The 24,623-nt window shown below is 31.0% G+C and overlaps 3 protein-coding genes across 6 annotated transcripts in view; 1 reads left to right on the forward strand and 2 right to left on the reverse strand.

The window, feature by feature from the left end:
* The window catches only part of LOC143910871 (calpain-1 catalytic subunit-like), a 141,045-nt gene extending 137,788 nt beyond the window's left edge, over nt 1-3,257 (reverse strand). The window contains exon 1 of the mRNA XM_077429478.1: nt 3,159-3,257. The gene's annotated coding sequence lies outside the window, so the exon portion shown is untranslated. The remainder of the gene's footprint in view (nt 1-3,158) is intronic.
* A 2,342-nt stretch (nt 3,258-5,599) lies between these two features.
* On the reverse strand, nt 5,600-19,790 carry LOC143910873 (uncharacterized protein CG7065-like). Of its 3 annotated transcripts, none has more exons than XM_077429481.1 (26): nt 19,579-19,790; nt 15,531-15,761; nt 14,028-14,204; nt 13,826-13,958; nt 13,270-13,381; nt 13,048-13,198; nt 12,789-12,955; nt 12,597-12,706; nt 12,474-12,507; nt 12,366-12,402; nt 12,229-12,286; nt 11,822-12,137; nt 11,687-11,726; nt 11,296-11,461; nt 11,054-11,225; nt 10,556-10,918; nt 10,373-10,439; nt 10,145-10,301; nt 9,885-10,062; nt 9,607-9,790; nt 9,296-9,520; nt 9,023-9,200; nt 8,535-8,667; nt 8,232-8,461; nt 7,541-7,698; nt 5,600-7,463 (listed from the first exon to the last, which is right to left on the reverse strand). In XM_077429481.1, exons 2-26 carry the CDS (start codon nt 15,537-15,539, stop codon nt 6,255-6,257), a joined length of 4,764 nt encoding a protein of 1,587 aa, XP_077285607.1. In that variant the 5' UTR covers nt 15,540-15,761; nt 19,579-19,790; the 3' UTR covers nt 5,600-6,254. The 3 variants fall into 3 exon arrangements, with proteins under 3 accessions (XP_077285607.1, XP_077285608.1, XP_077285609.1); XM_077429482.1 differs by having other exon boundaries at nt 11,864-12,137; nt 19,579-19,781; XM_077429483.1 differs by lacking the exon at nt 15,531-15,761 and having other exon boundaries at nt 19,579-19,781.
* Nucleotides 19,791-21,731: 1,941 nt separating this feature from the next.
* On the forward strand, nt 21,732-24,593 carry LOC143910874 (uncharacterized). 2 transcript variants are annotated; one of them, XM_077429484.1, is made up of 10 exons: nt 21,732-21,805; nt 21,950-22,101; nt 22,171-22,306; nt 22,383-22,560; nt 22,650-22,815; nt 22,903-22,999; nt 23,072-23,218; nt 23,292-23,438; nt 23,516-24,238; nt 24,308-24,592. In XM_077429484.1, the coding sequence occupies exons 2-10, from the start codon at nt 21,965-21,967 to the stop codon at nt 24,512-24,514; spliced, it is 1,938 nt and encodes a 645-aa protein (XP_077285610.1). In that variant the 5' UTR covers nt 21,732-21,805; nt 21,950-21,964; the 3' UTR covers nt 24,515-24,592. The 2 variants fall into 2 exon arrangements, with proteins under 2 accessions (XP_077285610.1, XP_077285611.1); XM_077429485.1 differs by having other exon boundaries at nt 21,736-21,805; nt 23,147-23,218; nt 24,308-24,593.
* The last annotated feature ends 30 nt before the right edge of the window (nt 24,594-24,623 follow it).

Raw genomic sequence — 24,623 nt, forward strand, 5'->3', positions numbered from 1 at the left:
ACGAATATTTTTAGTGTGTATTCGTGAATTACTGTACTGATTCCAAATTTTCATATCACGTCAATTGAAAACCGCTAATCTACATATTATATTTCTTATCACCTCTCACAAAATTTCAAATGCTATATGTATTATATTTGTGAGAAAAAAAATTATATGTACCTACATATGTACATATGTATGTAAATCAACATTTCATTTCTTTGATTATTATTATACACGATTAAAAATAGGCTTTCATCAAATCTGACTGTTGCATCAACGATCGAACGTATCGATTACGACACCCGTATCTTTAGCATTTACGAAAAAAAATTAAATAATTGAATGACAACATACGAAATGACGCGTCCGCGCTAAAATTTTCCTCCATTGATCATCATCATCATCGTCGTCGCGGAGTTATAAATACACGGTATAAGTAAACGTTCGTCGTACATAGCACGTGAACGCTGAATAATGAGAAGTCATACATTTTGAGCTAAAATAGTACGATAATAATAATAATAATAAAAATTGTAGAACGCCTAACGTTATATTCGAGGCGAGGTTCAAAATCCGCGAGCGGTTAAGTTAACGGATTCGGTGCTGAGGCGAGCGTATATGTATGTACATACAATAAACACTATGTAGGTATATGTATGTATAATATTATATACATACATACATACATAGGTATACATGTGTGTGAACACGTCGACCCACTTAGCCCGTTAAATGTTATTATCAATTTAATCATTATTGTAATTAATTCGGAAACGAAACCAAAATCGCGCAAAACGCTCGCGACCTTCGAGCGGCGGAAACGAGCCGAAGCTTTTCAGCGCAACCGTTTTGCTTGTGCGGAAAATTGGCGAGAAATTTCCAACGCGCGAACAATCTCGATCGTTTCCACACCGAATACATGCATGCATAATATCCAGGACTCGGTGCGTTTTCATCATTGGGAAATGCTTGAATTGAGTGTGAAACAATTATTCAATTAGGCGAGGGTCTGTCGGTTTGCGATATCAGCTGTTTCATTGACTTCAATCTTTTCCTACTCAATTTCTATTTTATACTCTGCATAATGAAAATTTATAATACCATCGATTAGTTACCCATCAAAATCCTAAATGTCAGGGAATTGGGGTAAAACCTACATATTTTAGCAAAAGCCTGGGAAACTATTTTATATCTGAATTGTAAACAAATAATATACAGGAACCTAATTTGAAATATAAATTAAAATGATTTTATTACATATGTATACGTAACAATATATAATATGTTCATGTTGTATTTATATATGTATGTTTCACGATGAAAATATACATATAAACCGTTATAATTGAAAGTGGCAAAAGTCCACTTTTCTTCATTCCGAGAAATATCTCGCAAAACATAAAATATATTTTTATGCGTTTAACATTAAAAAAAAAAATAAACATATATATATATATATTAAACTGGTGGCCTGTAATACATTTATTCCGCTTTTGTGAGATTCTGGACATATCGAGTTAAAAGAAATAATAAAATTTCTGAATTAAGTCTAACAGAATTAGTTAGAACTGAAAATTTGACTTCCGCCACTTTCAAATATAACGGCTCATATATGTACGTTCCGACGAGAGGGGGGTAAAGTTCCAGGACCCGGACTACTCGAGGGGCCCGTGTCGGGACATCCTACTGACCGAAATTGATATTTTATATTATTTTATTTTACATAAAAATACATGTATTTATTTTAGCGCTAAATGTTTATTATTTTTCGATTCACGAATTATTTGTATCTTTTCTTTTAGTTTGTCACAAGGCCCGGAATTAATTTTCCCAGAGCATATATGTATGTATGTATACCTTTGGAACACTAAATATAGCACTTCACTACACTTTAACATTCAAAGAATTATCTTTGTTAAGTTTGCTATCGATCAAAAAAAAGTGGAAATAATATTTACTATATGTAGATATATACAGAGCCGTACGAAGAGGGGGGGGGGGGCAAAATCGTCATAACCAATTTGATTTTTGAATGCGAATTTTATTCGAGTGTAAAAAGCTTCCGAAATTTTTACAAAACTGGACCATTTAAAATTCTTTCGATTCATTAATAGCTCATTTTTCTTAACAGTATACATATCATCATCACAACTAATGAAAATTGGAATGATGTATTTAGTATAATGTAAATAAATATGATTTTAAACGGAGGGGATGGGTGGGGCCAAATTCAATATTTTGCCCCGGGCGCAACTTTTTCTTCGCACGCCTTTAAGTACGTACATATTATATTAGTTATAAAGAAAATATTTTGAAGCTGTGGAAATAAATTGATTCACTTTTATATTACTTTATTATGTAGTAATAATATATAATTTTGAATTTTTATTTTCAGTAATGGATTATTCATAATAAAATATTTTTCAGTTTTTTTTTATAATCTCGTTAATGTAAAAAAACTTTTATTAATTAAATAATTTATAATGCAATATGCGATAATTTCAATAGTCACTAATAAACTAACACTTTTCCGAATGATAGCACCAATTTCTCACTACTCAAATTTAGCAATGTGCATATGCACATAGTATTTAGCAAAGTTTGAAAATACCAAGGAATATATGTTTAATACCAAAAAATCCGTTTAAGCTTAAAAAAAGTTTGTCACCAACACATTTCAAATGTCACGAAGAGGCTGACATTTTCGGTGAAACTGTTGAACAAATCAAAGGCGAAACTAACGCCATTCAAAACAAACGATGCGCATCTAAAGAGAATAATTTTTTACACTTCCTACAAGCACATGTCCGAAAAGATTTTCCGTTCTTATAAAAACAGAATTTCCATAGATTCACCGATTGTTATATGCACATTTCAATTTGCATACGAATTTACATATTTTTATTGCACAACTCAATTTCGAATAAAAAACAAATGAAAACTCAATACGAAAACTTTTAATTCCTGAACATTTGTTTTGTAATATAATAAACAAATGAACGAAAACTGTTCTACAACGGCCATATTTATTTTCCGACCGAACTACCCTTAATCTTCGACGAATTTGAGATTGGATTAATAATTAATTTGAAACTTTCAAAAATACCAAATCACTGAGAGAATTAGTTAATCGTAGAGATTCAATGTTATGAATTTAAAAAATATAAAATTACATTTATCTGTTGGTCATATTCGTATCACTCGGGAAAACTCGTCACGAGACGAAATCGCGCGCATAACATCCGCGCGTCACAACGGTCACACTACGACTGAAAGACGTGCTGTGCGTCTAGTGTTGGAATTAAAAGGTACGTCAACGTAGACGTTCGACAACAATGTACGTCAATTTTTCCTCCACTACAAAATATGTAATCGGTAAAATGTATCTAGCTGATAAAAGAGGATTTGTTAAAGTTCACCTGCATGTGTATGCTACCACCTGTATGTCACCTGCATGTGTAGCCACAATGAAAGAAATGCCTCGGGATTCAGACGATGACAAACAAATAAAGTCACTTGTTGGTATTATTTAAATAAAAGAGTAAAATTTTGTTTCGATTTAAATTTAAAAAGCAACAAAGGTAACAAATCAAGAAATTACACTATATTCTAAATTTGTAACACAGAAACAAAATTTAGCACATACATAAGAGAAATGTTTCATAATCATAAAATGTGTGCTAAAATTAGACCGACATAGATATAGATTTATATTTCATACGAAATAGTCTTCTGTATTATTGAAGTTCGGAAAAACATTGCAATCATGTTACGTGGCTTATAATATACATATGTGCTGCCTTCTCAAAGAAAGGAATATGTAAATAATTTGGTAAACGGGTTACACCCCAAATGTGAATCGCTACCTGGATAACCGCCGCTACGAAAATTACTCGCGCGGGTTTCCTGTTGCAGGAAAATTGTCGTACAGAAAACTGCCCAAATATTGCTCAATGCCTTTTTATACGAGATTTGGGCAGTTTTCTGTACGTCAATTTTCCTGTGTGATCCGCGCGAGGGATTTTCGTAGCGGTTCACATTTGGTATGTTATCACCAAACCAAATAATTTATAGTAGACATAATTGACGTTTTGGCCAACTTAACTATGTATAAAGTAGTTAATTTTTACTAGCCTCTTCTTACTTCACTTTCGATTTTATTGTCTGACGAAGATTGGGTTCTTATCCAATCATTTTTTATAAATGAAGAAGTATTACCTTGAATACTTAATGCTAAATCATAAAGTGTCTTATTACGGGTGCTTTCCACTATTTTGCCGCAGGGCGGGCCTTCTCCAGACGGGGTTCCGGGTGCAAAATAAATTTGGATCCCAAAATTATGAATAAATACAATATAAAAACAATTAATTCGAAGAGTATCGTTCTCCGTTTTTTAATGTTTTATTAGAATTGTCATTGCATCCGCTGCTCCCTCAAGCTGGGCAGCCCTAATTGTTGGAGACAAACCAAAATAATGAATATCTACATATTCCAATTTAGTAGCATTTAGATGGAGGAAATGTTACCAAAAATATAATCAATCAATCTGAACTAGTACATCAACCTAGAATAAAAATATTGTACTTACCTTTTTTACAAAAAGCAAAAACTATTCACTAATAGCATATTAATTACCTTGCGTGAACTGAACAAAACATCGCACATTATGTAACACGGTTCACCCATTTGTAAAAAAATAAAAACGATTAGACAGTAGGAAAAATATATCGTTGAATCTACTGTTTTGTAAAATATTATACCACATACAACAAACTTTGTATATAAACATACCTACGCTAGTAAATTAATAGTTTGGCGGGCGTCCACGTTGCTGTACTGAAGTAGCGGCAAGTGGCAGTTGCGTCAAAACACCTGTTGCCACTTTTTCGAACACTTCCTCAAAAGCAGATGCTACCCCCATAAAATACACCCTACCACGTGTTCAACCCCTTTTTCATTTTACTTCACCTCCCTGCGATTTTTAGGTTACCTAAACCTCTTAGAACTACTTGATATAAAAACAATGTTTGGATTTCAACCTGGTGTAAAATGGCAAATGCTTCAATAGCGCGTGCTTTGCAATCCGAATCTACGGATATATTCTGCTAATGCGGTAATGAAACAAGTGTAAAATTAGAACTTGGAGCTCGGAATGTTTTCCATAGGGTTTTCGAGTGGAACCTAGAGCTGGAACACGGAACATTATACATACATATATCCAGGGGATTTGCCTGAGCTGGAACACTGAAAATTTTGACTGCTCCACTGCTCTACATTAAAAATATAATCTCTGATATTTTTTTAAAAGCCAAAAAATATAATCTTATAACTAAATCCACTTAAATATCAAGAGTGGGATACCAAAACGACAAACATCAATTTTAAAGACAAACTTTTCTTTAAAAATTGCTTACTTATAATATGAAACTTAAATTTTTGAAAATTGATAGTTGCAATTAACGTTTTACTCAGAAGCAGAGTTGAAGCAAATATCCTGGTGCGCAAATAAAACGATTAAAACATCTGCCTGCATAGACTATAGTCTCTATATTCGTTAGAAGTAGCATTGAAAATGATGTCTTAAAAGTGAGCTGAAAGCAGAAAAAAGCCCATTCAATGGTTTATTTATTTATCACATTAATCGAGAATCCTTCTATGAAATTACACTGATAAATATTCAAGAACACATGCTTAGTTCTTCATTAAAAATGAATCAATTAAAAAACGATTACAAGTTCATGGTTTACTTTTATTATCATGGAATTCTGAATCGTAAATTTGACAATTTCGATAAAAAAAAACAATAAATAACTGAAGTGTTAAAAAAATGTAGCTAAAAATGAATTTTCATATTCATAATGTATAGCTACAATCTTTTATCTACATATGTATGTATATACCACACAGCACAGAATAATCGACCTTTTTATGCATTTATTTTTAAATTTTATGTTAATAAATTCTACATTAACATATACTAAACCCACTGCTGTCCCTTATACCCCATCTCAACCAATAGCATTTCACACGTATAATGTTATATTATCTGCACGAAATGCTATTGTTCGAGAGATGGTGTAAGGGACAGCATGCGCGTTTTACTTGTATGTAAGTGTCTTCCTAAGGCAAATACACAAATAGGATTAGCAATTAATTTCATGGCAAAATGATAACATCTCTGTATAAAATTTGTTTTTACAAAGATTAATTGCTATTCCTTTAGTACAAGAATAAATATAAACATTACAATTAAATTATTACAATAAATATTAGTGATTTGTCTGACCACCCCGTCTATAGTAGTCTCCATATGGTCTGTTGCCACCTCGACCGCGACCACCTGGATTTCTCTGAGCACCTCTACCTCTGGTATTGTTGAAGTGATTGAAATCATCGGAGGGATATGAGCTATTATTACCCGTCATGGGAGCATTATAGTAGGATTGAAATTGATTTGAATTTTGAGAATTGTTCCAAGACACGTTCGGTTGATTAACCTTGAATGAATCTTTGTTAGTCACATAACGTCCCAAATCTTGCTGTAAACCACTACCGACCTTCATCTGATTTCCAACGTTCATCTGATTACCGGTGTTCATCTGATTACTGGTGTTCATCTGATTTCCAAAATTCATCTGATTGCCAACATCCATTGGATTGCTGATATTCATTTGATTGCCAGCATTCATCGAATTGCCAACATTCAACGAATTGCCAACATTCATCGAATTGCCAACATTCATCGAATTGCCAACATTCATCGAATTGCCAACATTCATATGATTGCCATAAGGATTCATTTTATTTTGATTATCAAATTTACCCATACCACGGTTGTCACCATAATGGAAATTATCAGACATAGGGTTTTCTCCAGAAAATTTATTTGAGGAAGTGTTGTAGGCATTTTGCATTTGAATATTTCTGTTTTGTTGCGGTGCTTGATCCATCTTGTTCGCCTGTTTTGGAATGTAAGAGTCTGTATGTCTGTAAAGTCCACTGCTTTGTGGTAACAAAGATCGATTTGGCTGATCATTCATATTATATTGATTATTCATTGGCATCTTGGGCAACATATCTCGGGGGTTAGGCAACATACTCTGATTATTTGGCTGCATTGGAAACGATTGTTGACGAATTGGTGGAGTGTTTACTATATCTCTTTGCTGCATGTTCATATAACCAGGTTTCAAAGATGGAGAATTCATAATTGGATCGTGCGATACAGTAGGCAAATTCACCGGAATTAAGTTAGATGCGTTCTTTACAAGTTCTAAGACGTTTGCAAGAGTTGCAGCGTCTATATCAGTTTTATCAGTGTCAATAGGGTTTTGGATTTCACTTGTGTCTGAATCTGTAGGGGCCACTGTTTGGGCATCATTTGACTCGTCTCTGCCATCTTTTAAAGATTGCTTGATTATTTCAAGCTCTTCTTGAAGTTGTCTCTCCTTCACTTTTTCAGCTGCACACTTAATAACCTACAGCACAAAGTGTAATTTAAAAACATTGTCACAATTTCGTAATCTAATTTTAAATAAATATAAGACAAAATTACCTCTTCATAAGAATAGTCTTCATCATCATCGCTATCCTTGGACTTAACAGAAAAAGGTTTCTTATCTTCTGCCTTTTGAACATCAGCTTTGGGCTTTTCATCGACTGATGGATTCATACCACATGTACGATTCGAAAAAGGACTCAACCGTCCGGACGCTAAAATATGACAAATATCCAATATTACAATATTCCATTTCACAAATATTCAAGAGTTTAAAATTACCTAAAAGTAAACTATATTTATACCTTTCTTCCAACCTTTCTATGATTTCCATACTAGTATTAAATTCGTGTTCACTATTTTTTAAATTCCACATATAAAATAAATGTAGAAAATTGAAATGAAAAACTAAAAATGATATAAAAGTAATTTCCTGAACAAATACGCTTCGGGTAAATTTAATCGCGTTTGAAAACGGTTAGTTTCAAAATGCGATTGAAGGATTCACTCAATTCTAAATACCATATCATAGTTTAAGAATGTTATTAATAAGTACTTAATATAAAGTGAAAATAGATTGGCGTATTCTACATACTTCTTTTACAACATTTACAGGTTTGATGGAGGATTGTAATGATATATATCTTATCAAATTTGATATTAAACATAGTGTATTTAATTCTATTCAAAAAATTATAAGTAACATAAAATGCACACACATAAAATCACAATTATAATAGAAACTGACCAATAGTTATCGATTGTTGTTCGAGGTACAAATCAATATTGAAAATTTTTTTCAAATTTTCAACTCGCTGGGGATATTTAGATTCCAATCTCTTCAAATAAGCAACTAGACCATGTTGCTCGTCAGATGACAAATCTTTAAAGTTTTGTAATAATGTTTTCAAATCTGAATCGCTCAATTTATCTGAAAAAGCTGACTCGGCAGCGACGCTCGACGCAGCAACAGTAGTACTATACAAAATATATATTTATAAACATTTATAAAAATACAGAATATATAATAAAAATAATATTGATAATATACTTTTTATCATAAGCTGTTTGTAAAGCTTGGAGTCCATTCATTGACTTATTATCTTCATCATTTTTAGTGGGAGATACATCTTTTTTGATGGATAATGTAGTGCTATGCATATTCATTAGCTGTGCTAATAAACCTAAAAGTACATATGCATAAAAGTAAATTTTTGGACAAAAATAATAAATAACTACTCCAATACTTGCAAAAATTATTTTTCAATTGAGGTAACAAATTGGCCACTTACTAGTAATAAATCTAATATATAATTTCGAAAGAGACTGTATGTATGTTTGTTTGGGTCGTAGATTCCGTGACTTTCAATTTAATAAAAAAACAAATATTCCAATAAATATAAATAAAATAAAACTATTCAAATAAATTTAATAATTACTATTAGATTGGCCATGTTTAAGCGGTTTATATAACAAATACCGAGCGAAGCCGTGTAAAAACACTAGTGAACTATATAATACATATGTACATGTACTTACTGCCACCAAATGCATCTGTTGGTATATGTGATGCGTTTGCCATTCCGACAACTGCATTTATCAAGTCTTCGAGTTCTTCGGTAGACACATCGGTTTTGCCTTGGGCAACCAAAGCTGCAGCAATTTGAGTGGCAATAGCTGCCTTTTCTACCGGACCAACGCCTGCTACAGGTAGACTCTGTAAATGCATAATGTAAATTTGAAAAGATCCAGAATAAAAAATACGGAAAATTACATACGTATATATATTTGATTTTAATGAGTAAAATATACTTTGGCAAATTTCATCTCCTCCTGTTTCTTTTTATCTTCTTCTGCTTTCAACGATGCTCTATGTAGGAGTGTGGCGGTATATTGTATAGCTACTTTGGTAGCTTGTGTTGCATGAGATTCGATCAAATCAGCCAGTAATTGGCCTTTTAATTTCTCTTTAACAGTCTCTAACAAAACTAAATAGACATCGTTGGCCAAAATGTCTTCGGATGAATTCGGCTTAGTCTTAAAGTATTGAGAAATTTTAAATAAATAATTGATGAAGTTTTATATCAGCCACATTTTGCAATGAGTAAAGAACTCTATAATACCTTCTCCATTTTTAGAACGGCTGCTAATAAATCGATAACTTTAGGACCAAGACTGCCCAAATAATTTTCCAAAGCTGTGAGATGTCGTAGAACAACCACAACATTCAAATTTTCAAGATCAGCAGCACTGACTTTACTTTCTTTCGTTTTTTGAATTTCTAGATTTCTCATACGAGGTTCAGGACTAAAATTGAATAAAAAAACAAAATTAAATTTTTCTTCACATCTGCAAAATAAATAATAAATCACTTATCAAAATTTACGTTAGTTAACAATACCTCTCTTTGTCATATTTTCGTTCATAATAATCAAATTCAGCAGATGATTCTCTGTTGAGTCCTAGTTCTTTTAATAGTTCATTCCTTTTTCCTTGTAAATCATCCTCAAATTTATCCTTGAGCTTCCGTCTCCATATTTGAGTCCATTCAGCATTTAAGTCAATGTTGCTATTTTTATCTATAAACAATATAAAAAAGCTTTTTAAAAAAGCTACTTACATAAAAAATAAATTATTACAAATTAGGGATTGGTTTTTTACCATCACCATTTTGACTTCTGAATTTTAGCCATTCATTATGATATGAAGGATGAGATTTTGGATTTTCCTCATACTCTTCAAGGTCTGACATTAATTTTGATTTATTAATTCTCATTTTAGAATGATAAATAGACCATTTTACGTCTTTTCTTTCTCTCTAAAAATAATACGAAATTGTTTTAATTTATTATATTTAAAATATTAATACATACATGTTTTCAGATGTACCTCTACTTTTGACATTTGTTCATTGAAATATCGAGATGAAGAATAATGTTTTGAACTACTGGATTTCCTAAAAATTATAAAAAAGCATTCATATTAAATTGTATACATATACAAATGTATTCATACTAAAATGAAACTACATATATATTTTGTTATAAAAATTATTAATACAATATCACTTACAAATCATGAGGTGATGGCGAAAGTCGTCTTATTTTAGCATCTTTTTCTCCATATTTGATGCGCGTATCCCTATCCCTGTCCCTGTCCCTGTCTCTTTCCCTTCTTCGGTCATCGTACATTCGATCCCAACTACTGTCACGACTTCTTTTATTTTTTTCTCTTTCCATAGGTCGCCTTTCAGAACTTTTATCGCGACTTCTCCCTCGTCTATCTAACTCTCTATTTTTTTCTTGACTTCTTCCCCTATAGTTTCTATCCTTATCTTTACTGATTTCTCGGGGTCGCTTCATATTTCCGCGCTCCATGTTTCCACGATCAACCTTCGATTCTTTAATAGAGATTGACGGCTCGTGAATCTTAGGACTGGGAAATTAACAAAATCCAGTTAAATTATACATATATTAAATCTAAATGCCAATTAAAAATCTAATTTTTCAACAAAAATAATAAATAAATAGCTCTTTTCAATTGATAAATCAATATTTTAATAATCATTACCGAAAAGGGGGGTTATCAACAGTTGATACATCCGAATCTAATGGTAAATCGAGTTCTTTTAAAATCTCTTCTCGTTTTTTAGCCAAACTTTCATCATGTAAATCTCTCATTTTTTTACTCCAAAATTTGATCCATTCTGGCTTCATGTCACATTGCCAAATATCTTTTTTGTCTAAAAACAATATTTGTTATATTAGTAATACACACATAAAACTTATTGCCCAAAAACTCAATATTTTTACCTCCTTGAAATTCTTTATATTTTTTATTCCAGTATTTCTTCCATTCTTCTTGATAACACGGATGTTTCTCTGGAAATTGTTCATTATATTCGAAAACTTTCTTTGCTTCTTCACAGCACTGGTTGAATTTTTTGCGGTATAACATCCATTTTTTTTTATCTTCGGACTTTTTAATAAAATTTATTACTATTTGATAGAGTACAATTTATAATACATAATGTAAATAAATGGATTCTGTACTTTTACTGAATATGTATTTATAATAAATTAAAGTGTCCTAAATACATGTATGTATGTACATGTAGGAACACAAAAAAATAATTTTAGTCGATCAGATGAAAATGAAATTTTTACTAATATGCAATATCTATACTGTGTATTAATGATTTACCTCTCTTACAACTGTTTTGAACTTCGGAATGGGTCGAGTTCTAAAAAAAAAACACCAAATGACAAAACATTAATATAAAGATAATTGATTAAAATCAATAAATCAATTATGTTTATGACTACAAAAGTTCCAAACCCTGTTAATGAATTCCTGTCATTTGATCTACTACGAACTTGCCTTGTGCGAGGTGATCTATTACGCAGCGGTGATCGACTATTTCTTCTATAATTTCGATTTCTTGGAGAGGAAGTTGGAAATTGTGAATCTTTTCTGATATTCACACTTGAATCATTTTTGTTAAATTTAAAATTTCTATTCTGTAGCTTTGATTTAGATTCCAATACCCCTTTAATTGGTGAATTCAATATAATACAATCATTATCAAGATCTTCTTCAGACACATTACTCAAAGAAGAAATTGAATCAACCGACAAACGTTTCATTCGGATTGCTGAAAAATAATAAGTATATTAAACATATAATAACTCACGCGTAAAAATCTGATATACATACATATTTATGTATTTAAAAGAAATCATTACATTTTTTATTTCTTTTCTCTCCTACGTGTTCTTTTTTCGAATCTTTAACAATCATAATCTGAAAATTAAGATCACATAATAAATAAAATGAATTATATAAAAAAAAACAGTACAATTATAAATTTAGCAAATATTACATCAGATTCTCCATCTGCTTTGTGAAGTGGCAAATCGCTAGAAACAAAAAAAAAAGTAAGTGTATTTATAAAATATATTTATTAATTAAGTCGCTATCAATTTCTTACTCAAGACAATCTTCTTCGGTCATAGAAACTTTACCTGAAACAAAATAGAAAAAGATATATTTCTGAGAATTCAGTTAAGGCAAAAAATAATTTCAAAATTATTAAAATTAAAATAAAACTAACTTGTGTTAGAAACCATTATTACATATTCCTCATCTATGAGTTCTTCAAAATTTCCTCCATCTTTTTCAGAAAAATGTTTACCATCGGCTATTTGTTTTAAATATTTGTTCCTGTTGAAAGTTTTTCTTCAGTAAATTTAGAATAGCAAAATATTTCACAAACAAAATGAATACGTTTAAGTAAAATATTCACCGATTCGCTTCGAAATCATCAAAATTAACCACCAATGGTTTCAATCTACCATAAGCCTTCTGTATACATTCACAAATGTTGTATAACAGTTGTACATTTCCTGGATAGTATTTTTCTTGCCCAGTATATTTTCGCAAAGCCGAATGACATGTAGAGTAGTGAATTGCCTACAAAATCATACAAACATGTACATACATATACATATTATAATAAGATGTTATTGAATTTTAGTTAAAATTTTATGTTTTATTCCAAGTACCATATATCTCATTTTATGTCTAAAGCCCTCCAAATGCCTCAATATTGTGCGGGGATCACCTCGTGTTCCACACAAACTACAAAAATAAGCAGGCTCCTTATGATCATCTTTAATTAGTTCCACCATATACTCCAAACCAATGATAGGTACACTAAAATATTTTGGAAATGGTAAATTAAAGAATCCTCACAAAAAAGAAAAGAAAAGTGGGACACTACATACTCAATCGATTTTAAGTTGTCTTCTAAAGCGCTAGACAATTTTACAATTTCTTCAATACCAGGAGGGACGGGTTCTCCAGGAGCCACCACCACTTCTTCAACGGCACGAGTGGCTGAAAACGAACATTAAAAAAAATTTAAAAGCTTTTATATTATATTTATAGACATATTATAGTAATTTATATACATTTCAGAAAGGAAAAACCTGAACTATTCTAGCATCTACAAACTTAAAATTCGATACAAATTTAAAAATGGACACACAATATCTATGCACCAAGCCATCGATATGTATGTTTTATGTATTACTTCAAAAAATTTGCTTCCATGTGTTAAAAATAATATAAAATCTTAAATGAATTAGCGCTTCAACAAAAATAATAATAAAATACGTCATAAGACAATTCTTTTAAAACTAATATTCAATCTGGATAAAAACCGAAATAAATAAAAAGTTTTCTGGCTCTCCTAAATATTTTGACAGGACAGAAAAGTCTGTCCGAAAAGTATTCGACATATGGATATTGTAAGTCAATGATATGCCTTAGGTAACATACCTGTAGCATTTGTTTGACTTTTATTAGGTTTATTGGATTCTCTTGTATAATACGGGTGCTCTTTGACGATTGCTGCAGACCATGAAGTCCTCGATAAAATTTGAATATTATGTTTCTTTCCATGGAGATGACTCTGTGGATAGAATAAAATAAATTAATAAGGAATATGAGTTTTTATTAAGTTTGAAAATGAGAAAATCACCTGCAAAAACACTTCTCCCAAACACGTAGCGCCACAAGGAAAGCAGAGATAAGTCCAAAATGTATTAGTGCGAAACCGCGATACCATAGGATGAACTGAGCCATTATCGAGATGTATCACTTCTTTGTTGAGAAACTCTTGAATGTCCTTATCCGATTTTGCCTTGTCATCAGGCTTCTGTAATGATGTCATTTATGTGTCAATAAATTTTATTAATAAAATATTTCAAACATAAAGATTTGTTCCTGAGGTATACATTAAAATACTCATTTCCATATTATTAAAAAAATAAAATTAAGTAAAAACAAAAGTAGCATTTATTTATAAAACTGAAGGAAATTATTATTAGAACACTTTTTTCGTATTCATGAAATTTTTTTTACTAATATATAATAAGTAATTGGTTAATTTTGAACAGGAGAACACACAACTTAATATCCATATCCATAATTGGATCTTCCATAAAGTGCATTGAAAAAAAGACACAGACGGCTATACACGAAAGACGACGACCAACATAGGACGATTAGACTTTCAGATGTATGTTGATAAATTTTCAGCAGCAGAGATAGTGATGAGGGCATTAGTTCTTCATAAAAAATTTCTTCTGGTTTAATTCCTTTTTAATATACATATGTACATACATAACAAACAAGATATATATTTATCATTTTCTATACCAAAATGTGGTGTATCTTTCCTACAACCAAAAAAAAAAAACATACCGTATCATGATTTTCTCACCTTTGGAGTCCAGTAAATTAGAAGTATTAGCTTATTTTTTAATATTGTAATTCTTATGATAAATTCCCGAAAATCAGGATACAAATGGTATTAAAAAACAAAGCATGTTTTAAATCATATTTTATTGAGCTTCTTAAATAAAAAACGATATCTTCAATTTGAAGATTTTGTTTCAAATCACTTTTGTATAGAATAATAAAACGTTTACCACACGAAAGGGCGGCAGATATATGTGTATAATTTTATACGCAATATGACAGTAAATGTGTCCTTAAATATTGTATAAGAACACAGTGTGAGAAAACATACATTAGGAGTAAGTTATTAGTCAAATAATATGATGAGGGACAAGAGGAAGGGTCGATTGAAGAATATGATATATGTACATATTCTTTAGGATCAAGGAATCTTATAGCCTAAACTTGACGCCAAAACATCGTGAAATACATTAATGTTTACCAAAAATATATATTTAATTATTTATACACACATAAAATGCTTGGTAAATAAACGTGGCGAAAAAACAGTGTACATTTATGTATGTATGTATATACATACGTACATTGTAGCAAATATTGTAAAAATACAATGTAGTTCAAATACCAAAACAACCCAATCAACAACTGATGCTTCGAATAATGGTATGATTTTTCATTTAATTGAATACACATATGTATAATGGCATTTGAGAATTATCACAACATTATACGAAAATAGTACAACACAAATATTTAAAGGTATGAAAAAGGGAATAAATACCTTAGACATTTTGCATAAGTTTTTTCGTTCTTGCGATGATAATCTTGTTCCTTTCTGATGCACTTATCACGATACATTAATGAAAATAAACATTAAACAGAATCAAGAAATTCTTTTCTTATCCAATTTAATGTTTAGTAAAAAGCAACAATCATTACACTCCCGATAATTTTCTTGAACGATCTTCACTGATGGATTGTACGAGAAAAACGGCTCCTTACTGCAGCACAACTGTAATTAAAGACACTATTTAACGGGGTGAAATAATAATAATTTCAGTTGACAATAAATAAATGAAGGAAAATCTTACCACTTCAGGGCGATGTATTTTATTAGATTTTAATGAAAAAAATCTTTTAAATACATTTCCTGGTTTGTTATTTTTCATATGAATTCAAATTTGTAAGAAACTCATCTTCAAAATGATTTTTTTCTAATTTAAAAATGTGATTAATGAGTATCATTTCTTTTTTTTATAATAGAAGACTATTTTGAACTACCCTTTCGGTAAAATCTTGTTTTTTATTAATGTAAATTTAAAAATATATGTATGTTTATTATAAAAGATAAAACATTGCAAAAATCTAGCTATATAATATATATATATATATACAATCAACCTACGGCTGTCCACTGTAGAACAGTGAACTCTCAGGTACAGTTTACTGAGCAAAATAACAGCTCAGTCTGGAGATCAGAGCTACGAGCCACATTTTCACGCTGTAGAAATTGTTATCACCTTCCTGCAGGGGGGTCCAGTAAACACTATTTGGTATTATTTTCTAAAAAATGTAAAATTCAACCTAGGGCATCTGGAATTCCCATGATGATAGCAATGTTTGCTGGTTCATCGATATTTTCATAATCACACATAACTATACCATTTTATTATCCTTAATGACTAATATTCACATATATATATATATATATATATATATATATATATATATATATATATATATATATATATATATATATATATATATATATTTAGTTGAAAGAGTGATATAATCCTGTCACTAATCGAATAACCGAATTTCGCATTTCAATATAGAACCCGTTAATAATAAACTACAACGTTTTTACACAGGTTTATAGTTAATCATCTAATTATACATATGTAATAGTGTACAAATGTATTATATTATACAATCGGACAATATAAACCATTTACAATATATGAAAGAATTATTATGAAATTCAAAGTTAGCTCATAGAACTTTCAAAAAATCGTTCACTAGTATTTTTGCACCATATATACATACATATGTTACAGCCTTAGTGTACATTTCGTTCGTTCATGAAAATACTAGTTTATTCATATATGAACCAATCTGGCCAGTTATAGTGTACAAAAAAGAACAAATCGACAAACAAACTGGTTTGTTCATGTACAAACTATTAGTTTAAGTATTCTCAATCGTTTGTTCCATCCTCTATATAACATATATGCTTACCCTGGATTGCTATATTTTTAATATTAGCGGAAACAGGAATTACAGCAACGTTGTAACGCGGTTTCCATAGGATTTTCCATTTCAAATACTCACAGTTCAAAGTTCATAGTTAAAAACATCAGGTGAGTCTATTTGAAGATAGCTTTCGACTGTTAGCACTTAAACTAATACTAATAGTTTATGTATGATTAGAGTAGTATGTTCATGAATAAAACGGAGTGAACACTTGGACAGCAAAATATATATATATATATATATATATATATATATATATATATATATATATATATATAAATAGTACATACGTAAATATAAAAGTGTATATAATGTACCAATTGTACGTTGTACATCTGATTTTCAATTGTCAATATATTTTACGTATAAAAAATGGTAAATGAGAGCCGTATAACTCCAAAATTGTTTTTAAATGGTAATATTAAAAAAAAAATCAGAAAAATCATATGACCGCGTATAATTCCTCGGCTTAAAAACTACAATATGAGGCTTTCGGAATTTCAATTTTTTCTTTCAATAAACAGCTTTAACTGATGTGCATGATCATTTTTTTTGTATAAATGATCATATAAATGTACCTAAAATAAAATTTTGCATTATTTGTAGATTTGTATAATGTATTTCTACGGTAAAAATACAATAACCCTAATTATTAAAAATTAATATGTATCGATCCGTTTTTATTTGGCGGCATGCAATGCCTAGTATTACATATTTCTGAATACTGTGCGTAGAATTTTATCTTTTGAACATGCATATTTAACAGCGTCGTCACAATATAATGTTTCGACCATATAATCTGGTCTAAGCTATTCAACGTACCGATATTTTGCATAAAATTTTGAGTATATTTACAAAATTTATTTTATTTTAGAGAAGGAAAGTATTCTTGACAACAGCATTATTTTCAATTTTTAGTTGTTTTTTTCAATGGTATCATTATTTTTTTATCCAAAACCCTAAGTAGAATGAAAAAAAATATTATTTGTTATTTGTATGAATAGCGTGAATTTTCAGTATTCAGGTTCCGAAAATTCGAAAAATTATCTGTGAGAATTTTTATAGTATCTACTGTGAATATTTTATTTTACCTTTCGAATAACATATACAAAACTTGATAAAAAAAACAAGGTGAATGCTGAGAAAAAAGTAAAAGATGTAATACAAATTTGTATCCTTCAAAGTATTATCCTTTGGATAGTCACAACAGTATTTTGATATACGTAGCCGTTTGGATCAAATCTAAGTGGGTATATGAACATTTGTTATATAAAATTGGATGAGAAGGACAAGTAGTTAGTAAATTTCCAAAATATATGAGAACAATAGGCGCACGGTAACTTTTCAACAATTGTGTATCATCAAAGTCTATAGACGATCCAGTCTAATTCCATTTATTGTTTTGCGACACAGTAATATCACAGTTTTCGTGTAATTCCGTAGATCTTTCCAAATTTGAAATATTTTTTCGTTCACTACGTATAATATGTTCATGGCAAGTGATGTTTTGCAATGGAAACAATCTCTACACTATACATAGGTATATTCAATGCTATTGATGGTGGACAGTCTTAAGAAGTCAATATATTTTGATTCCCCGAGATTTATTTTATTTGAGTCTACCTCTGAATTTTCATTAGAAAACGTTCAGTTCTAACATTCTTTCTCCACAAGCAACATCAATAAAAATGAGATTTCATTTGAATATCAATTCCAATTGATTTAAAGTATTGGTTTTCAACCAACAGAACGGTGAAAATTGGAGAAACATTGTACAGACTGCTACTGCAGAAATAAAAACCAATATTTCTATAGCACTATGTATACATTCAGCTTTTATTTAAAACCATCCGTCTTATTTCTCATAATAAAAAAAATTATGTAAAACACTTAAATATTAAGTCCATTAAGAAGGCTAAATATAGCTATCAACTCTTCACCCAACAAAGTCTCTACTAGGGTAGAGTTTTGGTCTGGTAGAATCTGCTTTAGTTCTTCTTTTGGTTGGGCTATGCGTGAAAGAGCTCTTCCTCTAGGTGGCCACCTCACTTCTGAACAAAGGAGATAGATTTTGGCATATTCTTACAGCATTAGGAATACTCTGGAGTTCAGTATAGATAGATTACGAATTAAATTTACGACCTTCATCATAGTTGTGTAGAAACCTTTCTCAGACCGACAACAGTTCAGGGACTGTCAGCTGAAAACCATTCATTTAGAGTTTAGCTGAGAAGTCAATGTACTGATGAAGACTTGTTGTGTCAAGTCTATCGGGCCGCTATAGAAGGGTAACACTGATAAATGTCGCTCTCCGTTTGTAGTATAGTCATTCACCGTATTTCTTTTATCTACCATCGCATAATATATCGTTATCATCAACGGTGTATAAATACGACATATGTGTGTTAAAATGTGAACTTCAGGTAGAGTTATAGACGACGGAGACAAAAAGGTCTCATGTAAAAGGGGAACCGTTCGAATAGTAAAAAAAGACGATTGGCAAGCCTGTATATAGCAGCCAGTGACCAAAGACGCAGTTGATAAAGACGATTATGGAATGCAGAGTTAATACTGACCGGCTGTCACTCGAGTACTGAGGGCAGGGTGGACGCATCGGATTCCACCACCACTGATGCCACTCACTCTTCGACTTTCACTGATACTTCACTCCACAGACTTCACGCTCGCCGGAAGCCGAATCCACAACCGTCAAGGGTCGCCGTCGATTGTCGACGCAATTTACTGTCGACCACACGCTGGCATTGTCGCCAACTTACGCATTAGGCATAAGCATCTATCAATGTTGGCGCCACACAATTGCTATTTTGACAGCTCGGTGATTATTTCGCACGAAGCGATCTCGCACACGTCAACTAAAATCTGGAACCCGAAAATTCCATCCATCGAGATTTTTCCAGGCCAACTATCATACTAACGAGAACTCGAGTACCAGATAATCCATATTCACGATTTTCATGGCAAAGATTATCGTTCACGCGGTCGCAACGTGCGAAATGATCCATTTACCTTTTTGACTACATACATAATTAAAACTGATTTAAAATAAAAATATGTTGCGTTGCGTTGTTTGTCGTAGGAATCTATTCAAAACTATATTTTTTCTATTTAATACAAACTTGATTCAAGGTTTTTTTTACATCGTATCGGTCGATAACGATGTTTTATATAAAGTCTTTAGCCTGTAGGAATGCAGTACAACTTTTATGGGCCTGAATCAGCGGCGGCTTATAATACATTGAAAATAAGCGCGCGCTTGGGGCCCCCGAATCTTGGTGGCCCCGAAATGGGCCTTTTCTACCAAAATTTACAACTTACAAATTATTATAATTGTCCAAAATATGTTCGTAATTAATTAATTCCTATTATGGGGGATGATCGAATGAGACGACTGACATGTTGATGCACATGCTTTATTTATGACAGCTGAAGGCAGAGTGGGGTAGCTACTCTGAACATACGTTGAGTTGGTCCCCACTCGTAGGAAGGTGACCAAACTCAACCATGTCGTATAGCGAGCCACCACACTATTTTACGTAGTATTTTAAAATAGTGTATATTTTATTCCAAAACTAATAGTGTTTCAAGTATATAAATAAAAAATATATGGTTTTGTAAAATCCTAATGAAAAACCATATACTGAAAAGCAAGGTAAGAAACGATGATAGCATTTTTTTACTTAAGTGGTGGCATCAAATTTCAAATGCGCTTGGGCCCCCCCATTTACTTGATCGGTCACTGGCCCGAATTGAGATCGGTGATCTCATTCAATTCTCCAGATCACAAGTCGCACGATTACATTATTGGACTCTTATGCGAGCATGCAGGGCCAACCTCGAACGAGATTTTTCAATCGCCCCAAGGGCACAGATTCAACTCACTCCGATCCAAGTAACTAAGAGCCTGAAGAAACACGAAAGATTCTCATCAACCAGCTGTGCATTGAATGACCGACCAGAATACCAGCCGCAGACGCCAGTAAAACCCTGCCAGCCACCACAATTAATTCGCCACCAGAGTTCAGCCAGTCCCTCCACCGAAGTTGAGCAACTAGCTCTTTCGCCGCTAATAAACTCTACCTGTACTTACAATTCCGCTTTTGATTCGCTTTTGACCGACTCTCTGAATTTAAAAATTCCTCATCTGCTTGGTATTACCGATAAAAAACATAGAATTTTTTTTAATACAGTGAAATATTTATTTTACGAGGGAATCATTAACAATTAAAAAAAAATAATAAGAATTGATTTGAATGGCTTAAAAATCTATGAATGATCACAATATTCCTCGTATATTAAAGATTATATATGTAAAATGTATACAAAAAAAACCCCTGTTCAAGCACACAAAAAATTTAGAAATTACGAGTCGGTTGAATGAGAATGCGTCGTCCACAAACACGGTATCTACACCCGATATTTACGAAATTTTCCATATCCAGTTCTCATATTGCATCCTTTGTAATTTAGGAACTGGTTATGGAAAATTTCGTAAATATCGGGAGTAGATACCGTGTGTGTGTGGACGACGCCATTCGGTCGAACGAAGTAGACCCATTAAATGAGGATTTTTTATTACAAAAAAATTCAACTGGGTATGTAATTAAATCGTCTTAGAAACTCAAGTACTGAAATGATGTGAGAATAGACGTTAAACATTAAATTGATTATTTTAATGGTGTGTGAATGAATATGGCCGAAAAGAATGCTCATATAGACCAGTTTTCTAAATTGTGGCGAGTGGGGGCGCAATTTTTGCTCGGAAAATTTCACTAATTTCAATAGGTATGTCTGAATTGTACTTAAATTCAAATTCAAATCGTATCATATTATGCACGAAATACTTTCTATCTTACACTATATTGTATGTATATAAGCAGTAATTACAAAACTAAAAAAAAAAATAGTAAATAAAAAATGCCTTCTCAGATACAATAATTAAATATGTCTGACAAGATTTTGCTATCTTCAAAAATATGCCCCTTCGATGAATTGACGTGTTTTGTTTGCACAATTGACGAGCATGAGAAACGGGACAAAAGTGCTCCTTCTGTTTTCCATCACCGGATCCTCAAATGTCGGTGAGTACTTATGAGATTTAATGTTGTATTGGCTAACAACCGTGTTATACATATTCTTGTTTATTCCAGAATACTAATATTTTCAATGCAAGAAATACTATCTGCTCCAAATCATAAAAACAATTTACAAATATATGTAATTTTTCAAAGGAGCACTAACATCAATGAAACGCTTCAGGAATGTCTTAACAAAAATAAGCTTAGAGTATATTTTCATATGTGGTAAATTTTAATATGCATCCTTTTATTATTAGAATCTTAATTAATATTTAATACATCAGGTGTTGCAATCGGCTGAGGTGAATGCAAATATCTTTGAAGCATGCCTAAAATATACGTTGATTGCTAAAATGGCACCCTTGTGGAATCAAATTGAAACAAACTTGTTGGTAAAAGGACGTGATTTTTTACAAACTCGTCAACCCTTAAAAGCTATAATATTAAACGTTTTTGTTTTCGGTAATGTTTATTTATTTGAATACATATTTATATTTATTTTCATCTGTAATTGTATTAATTTGATTTTTATTTCACTTCTTTATACAAAGACAACTCTGTGATCTTGGAAATAAAGTGTCTTAAAATAAGACTGTCTCCAATTCAAATTGATGATTTAAATGTTGCCAATAATACTTTGGATTATTTTAACCAAATGCCAAATGCCATTATATCTGAAAATTCTTTAATGAATCAATGGGTTCATGTCCTTCCAAGGTCAGTTGCTAATGTAATTGTATATTCTTTATCATTTTACAACTAACTCTGAAACGTTTATACCTCTATGATTTATACTTTCTTAAGTCTCAAAAAAGGTCAAATAATATCTGTCAATAAAGAATTACCTCAATCTGCACTTTTCCAAAATTACAAAGATTTGAATCGTCATTGGAAAAATATTGTAAGTCATTAAGATTTTATTTTGAACACATTAAAAGTCTTTTTATATGCTTTTACACATTTTTATTTTAAGTATGGCTATCGTCTTCCTGAAAAAAATTCCGGAATATTATTTTTTGAAATTCATTTTAAACCTTTGGGTCCTCAGTTATACACTTATCCATCAGTTTGCTTACAGACTAGTAAACCTTTACAAATCGTTCCAACTGCAGATACAATTGTAAGCATTCATTTATTGTATTTGACAGAAATATTTAATAACACATGTGTTTTAATACCTTCTATATTTTCAGAGAATTATAAAAAATGACTTTTTGTTTGATATCAGACAACGCTTGTCGCATGTGTTAGGATATTCTACAAATTTTGATTACTTTAATGACCCAGACACCTTCGGTCATAACCCTACTTCACTTCATGATTTCAGTTGCTTTAAAAAGGTTTGAATGCATTAAATATATTAAATATAAAGATTGTCACTGATGCATAACATATAATAATTTGAAATCACTTTCAGGAAAATTTCATGAATCAAAATGATTCATCCATGGAAAATATAGAAAGCAATATTGACAATAATTTCACACAGCAAATTAGTCTTTGCACACCGACTCAAATTATACCGAAAAAGCCAACGTTCTTTCCTAAAAATAATAATGATATTTATAATTCCGAAAAACATGATTCAGATTTAGAAAATATAGAAAGTAGCGTTGATGATAGTGTCGCACAACATATTAGTTCCTGCATGGCGACTCAAAACATTTCAAATAATACAATATTTAAGCCCATTTTTTTCCCTAAAAAAAATAACGGCAATTATGATTCACAAAAAAATTGTATGAAACAAAACGAATTTCAAGATCTTGAACACTCAATACAAACAAATATGGATGTTGAATGCTCTCAAAACCAGACAGCCAGTTTCCAAAATATACATTTTTCAACCCCTATATTTATAAAACAAGACATCACCAATGTTAAAATCGATCAACATATTTTCAGTATTAATGGAAATAACGATCTTAGTGTAACTTCATTGAATGCTTTACAAAATAATTTAGAAAAAGATCATCTTCCTCAAGATATTCCATTACCTTTGAATGAAATTAAAAATAAATTCACTAAAAGTGACAAAAGTGATTTCAATGACAGTATTGCATTTAGCAATAATAATTCACAAGATAAAGCAAAGTCTCAAGATGTCTTAAAGATGGTATCACAATCAACCGCAAATACAGTATGTTTTTGATAACTTTAACTTTGATCTTAATAATAAGCAATACTAATATTTATACTTTATTTTTAGAAAATTAAAAAACCAAAATCAAAAAATATAAATAACATGGTTAATATAGCACTTTTGGCAAATACTGATCCAAAAGGTTTACAAAAATTAAACATACCAACATTGTACACATGGTTGAGATCTCAAAATGTTCATGTAACTACTAAAATGTTAAAACAGCAATTGTTGGACAAAGTTTTTGAACATTTAAACATGAAATCGGAATAACCCTGGAATAAAAATTTAATTATTGTTTTATAAATATGATTACTGGTTAAAATGAGCTGAAATATAATTTTTCTATTTAAAATTGTTTTATTTATTTAAATTAAAATTT

This window comes from Arctopsyche grandis, chromosome 4, assembly GCF_051622035.1.
Source record: "Arctopsyche grandis isolate Sample6627 chromosome 4, ASM5162203v2, whole genome shotgun sequence".
NCBI classification, from domain to species: Eukaryota; Metazoa; Arthropoda; class Insecta; order Trichoptera; family Hydropsychidae; genus Arctopsyche; species Arctopsyche grandis.

What these genes read in the sequence shown, in the direction of transcription:
- LOC143910874 (XM_077429484.1), top strand. Translation starts at nt 21,965, where the DNA reads ATGTCTGACAAGATTTTGCTATCTTCAAAAATATGCCCCTTCGATGAA. An exon ending in TGGGTTCATGTCCTTCCAAG is followed by an intron (nt 22,816 to 22,902) that starts GTCAGTTGCTAA and finishes TACTTTCTTAAG; the next exon opens with TCTCAAAAAAGGTCAAATAA. An exon ending in CACAATCAACCGCAAATACA is followed by an intron (nt 24,239 to 24,307) that starts GTATGTTTTTGA and finishes CTTTATTTTTAG; the next exon opens with AAAATTAAAAAACCAAAATC.
- LOC143910873 (XM_077429481.1), bottom strand. An exon ending in GACAGGAATTCATTAACAGG is followed by an intron (nt 11,727 to 11,821) that starts GTTTGGAACTTT and finishes TTTTTTTTTTAG; the next exon opens with AACTCGACCCATTCCGAAGT. An exon ending in AGGAGATGAAATTTGCCAAA is followed by an intron (nt 9,201 to 9,295) that starts GTATATTTTACT and finishes ATGCATTTACAG; the next exon opens with AGTCTACCTGTAGCAGGCGT.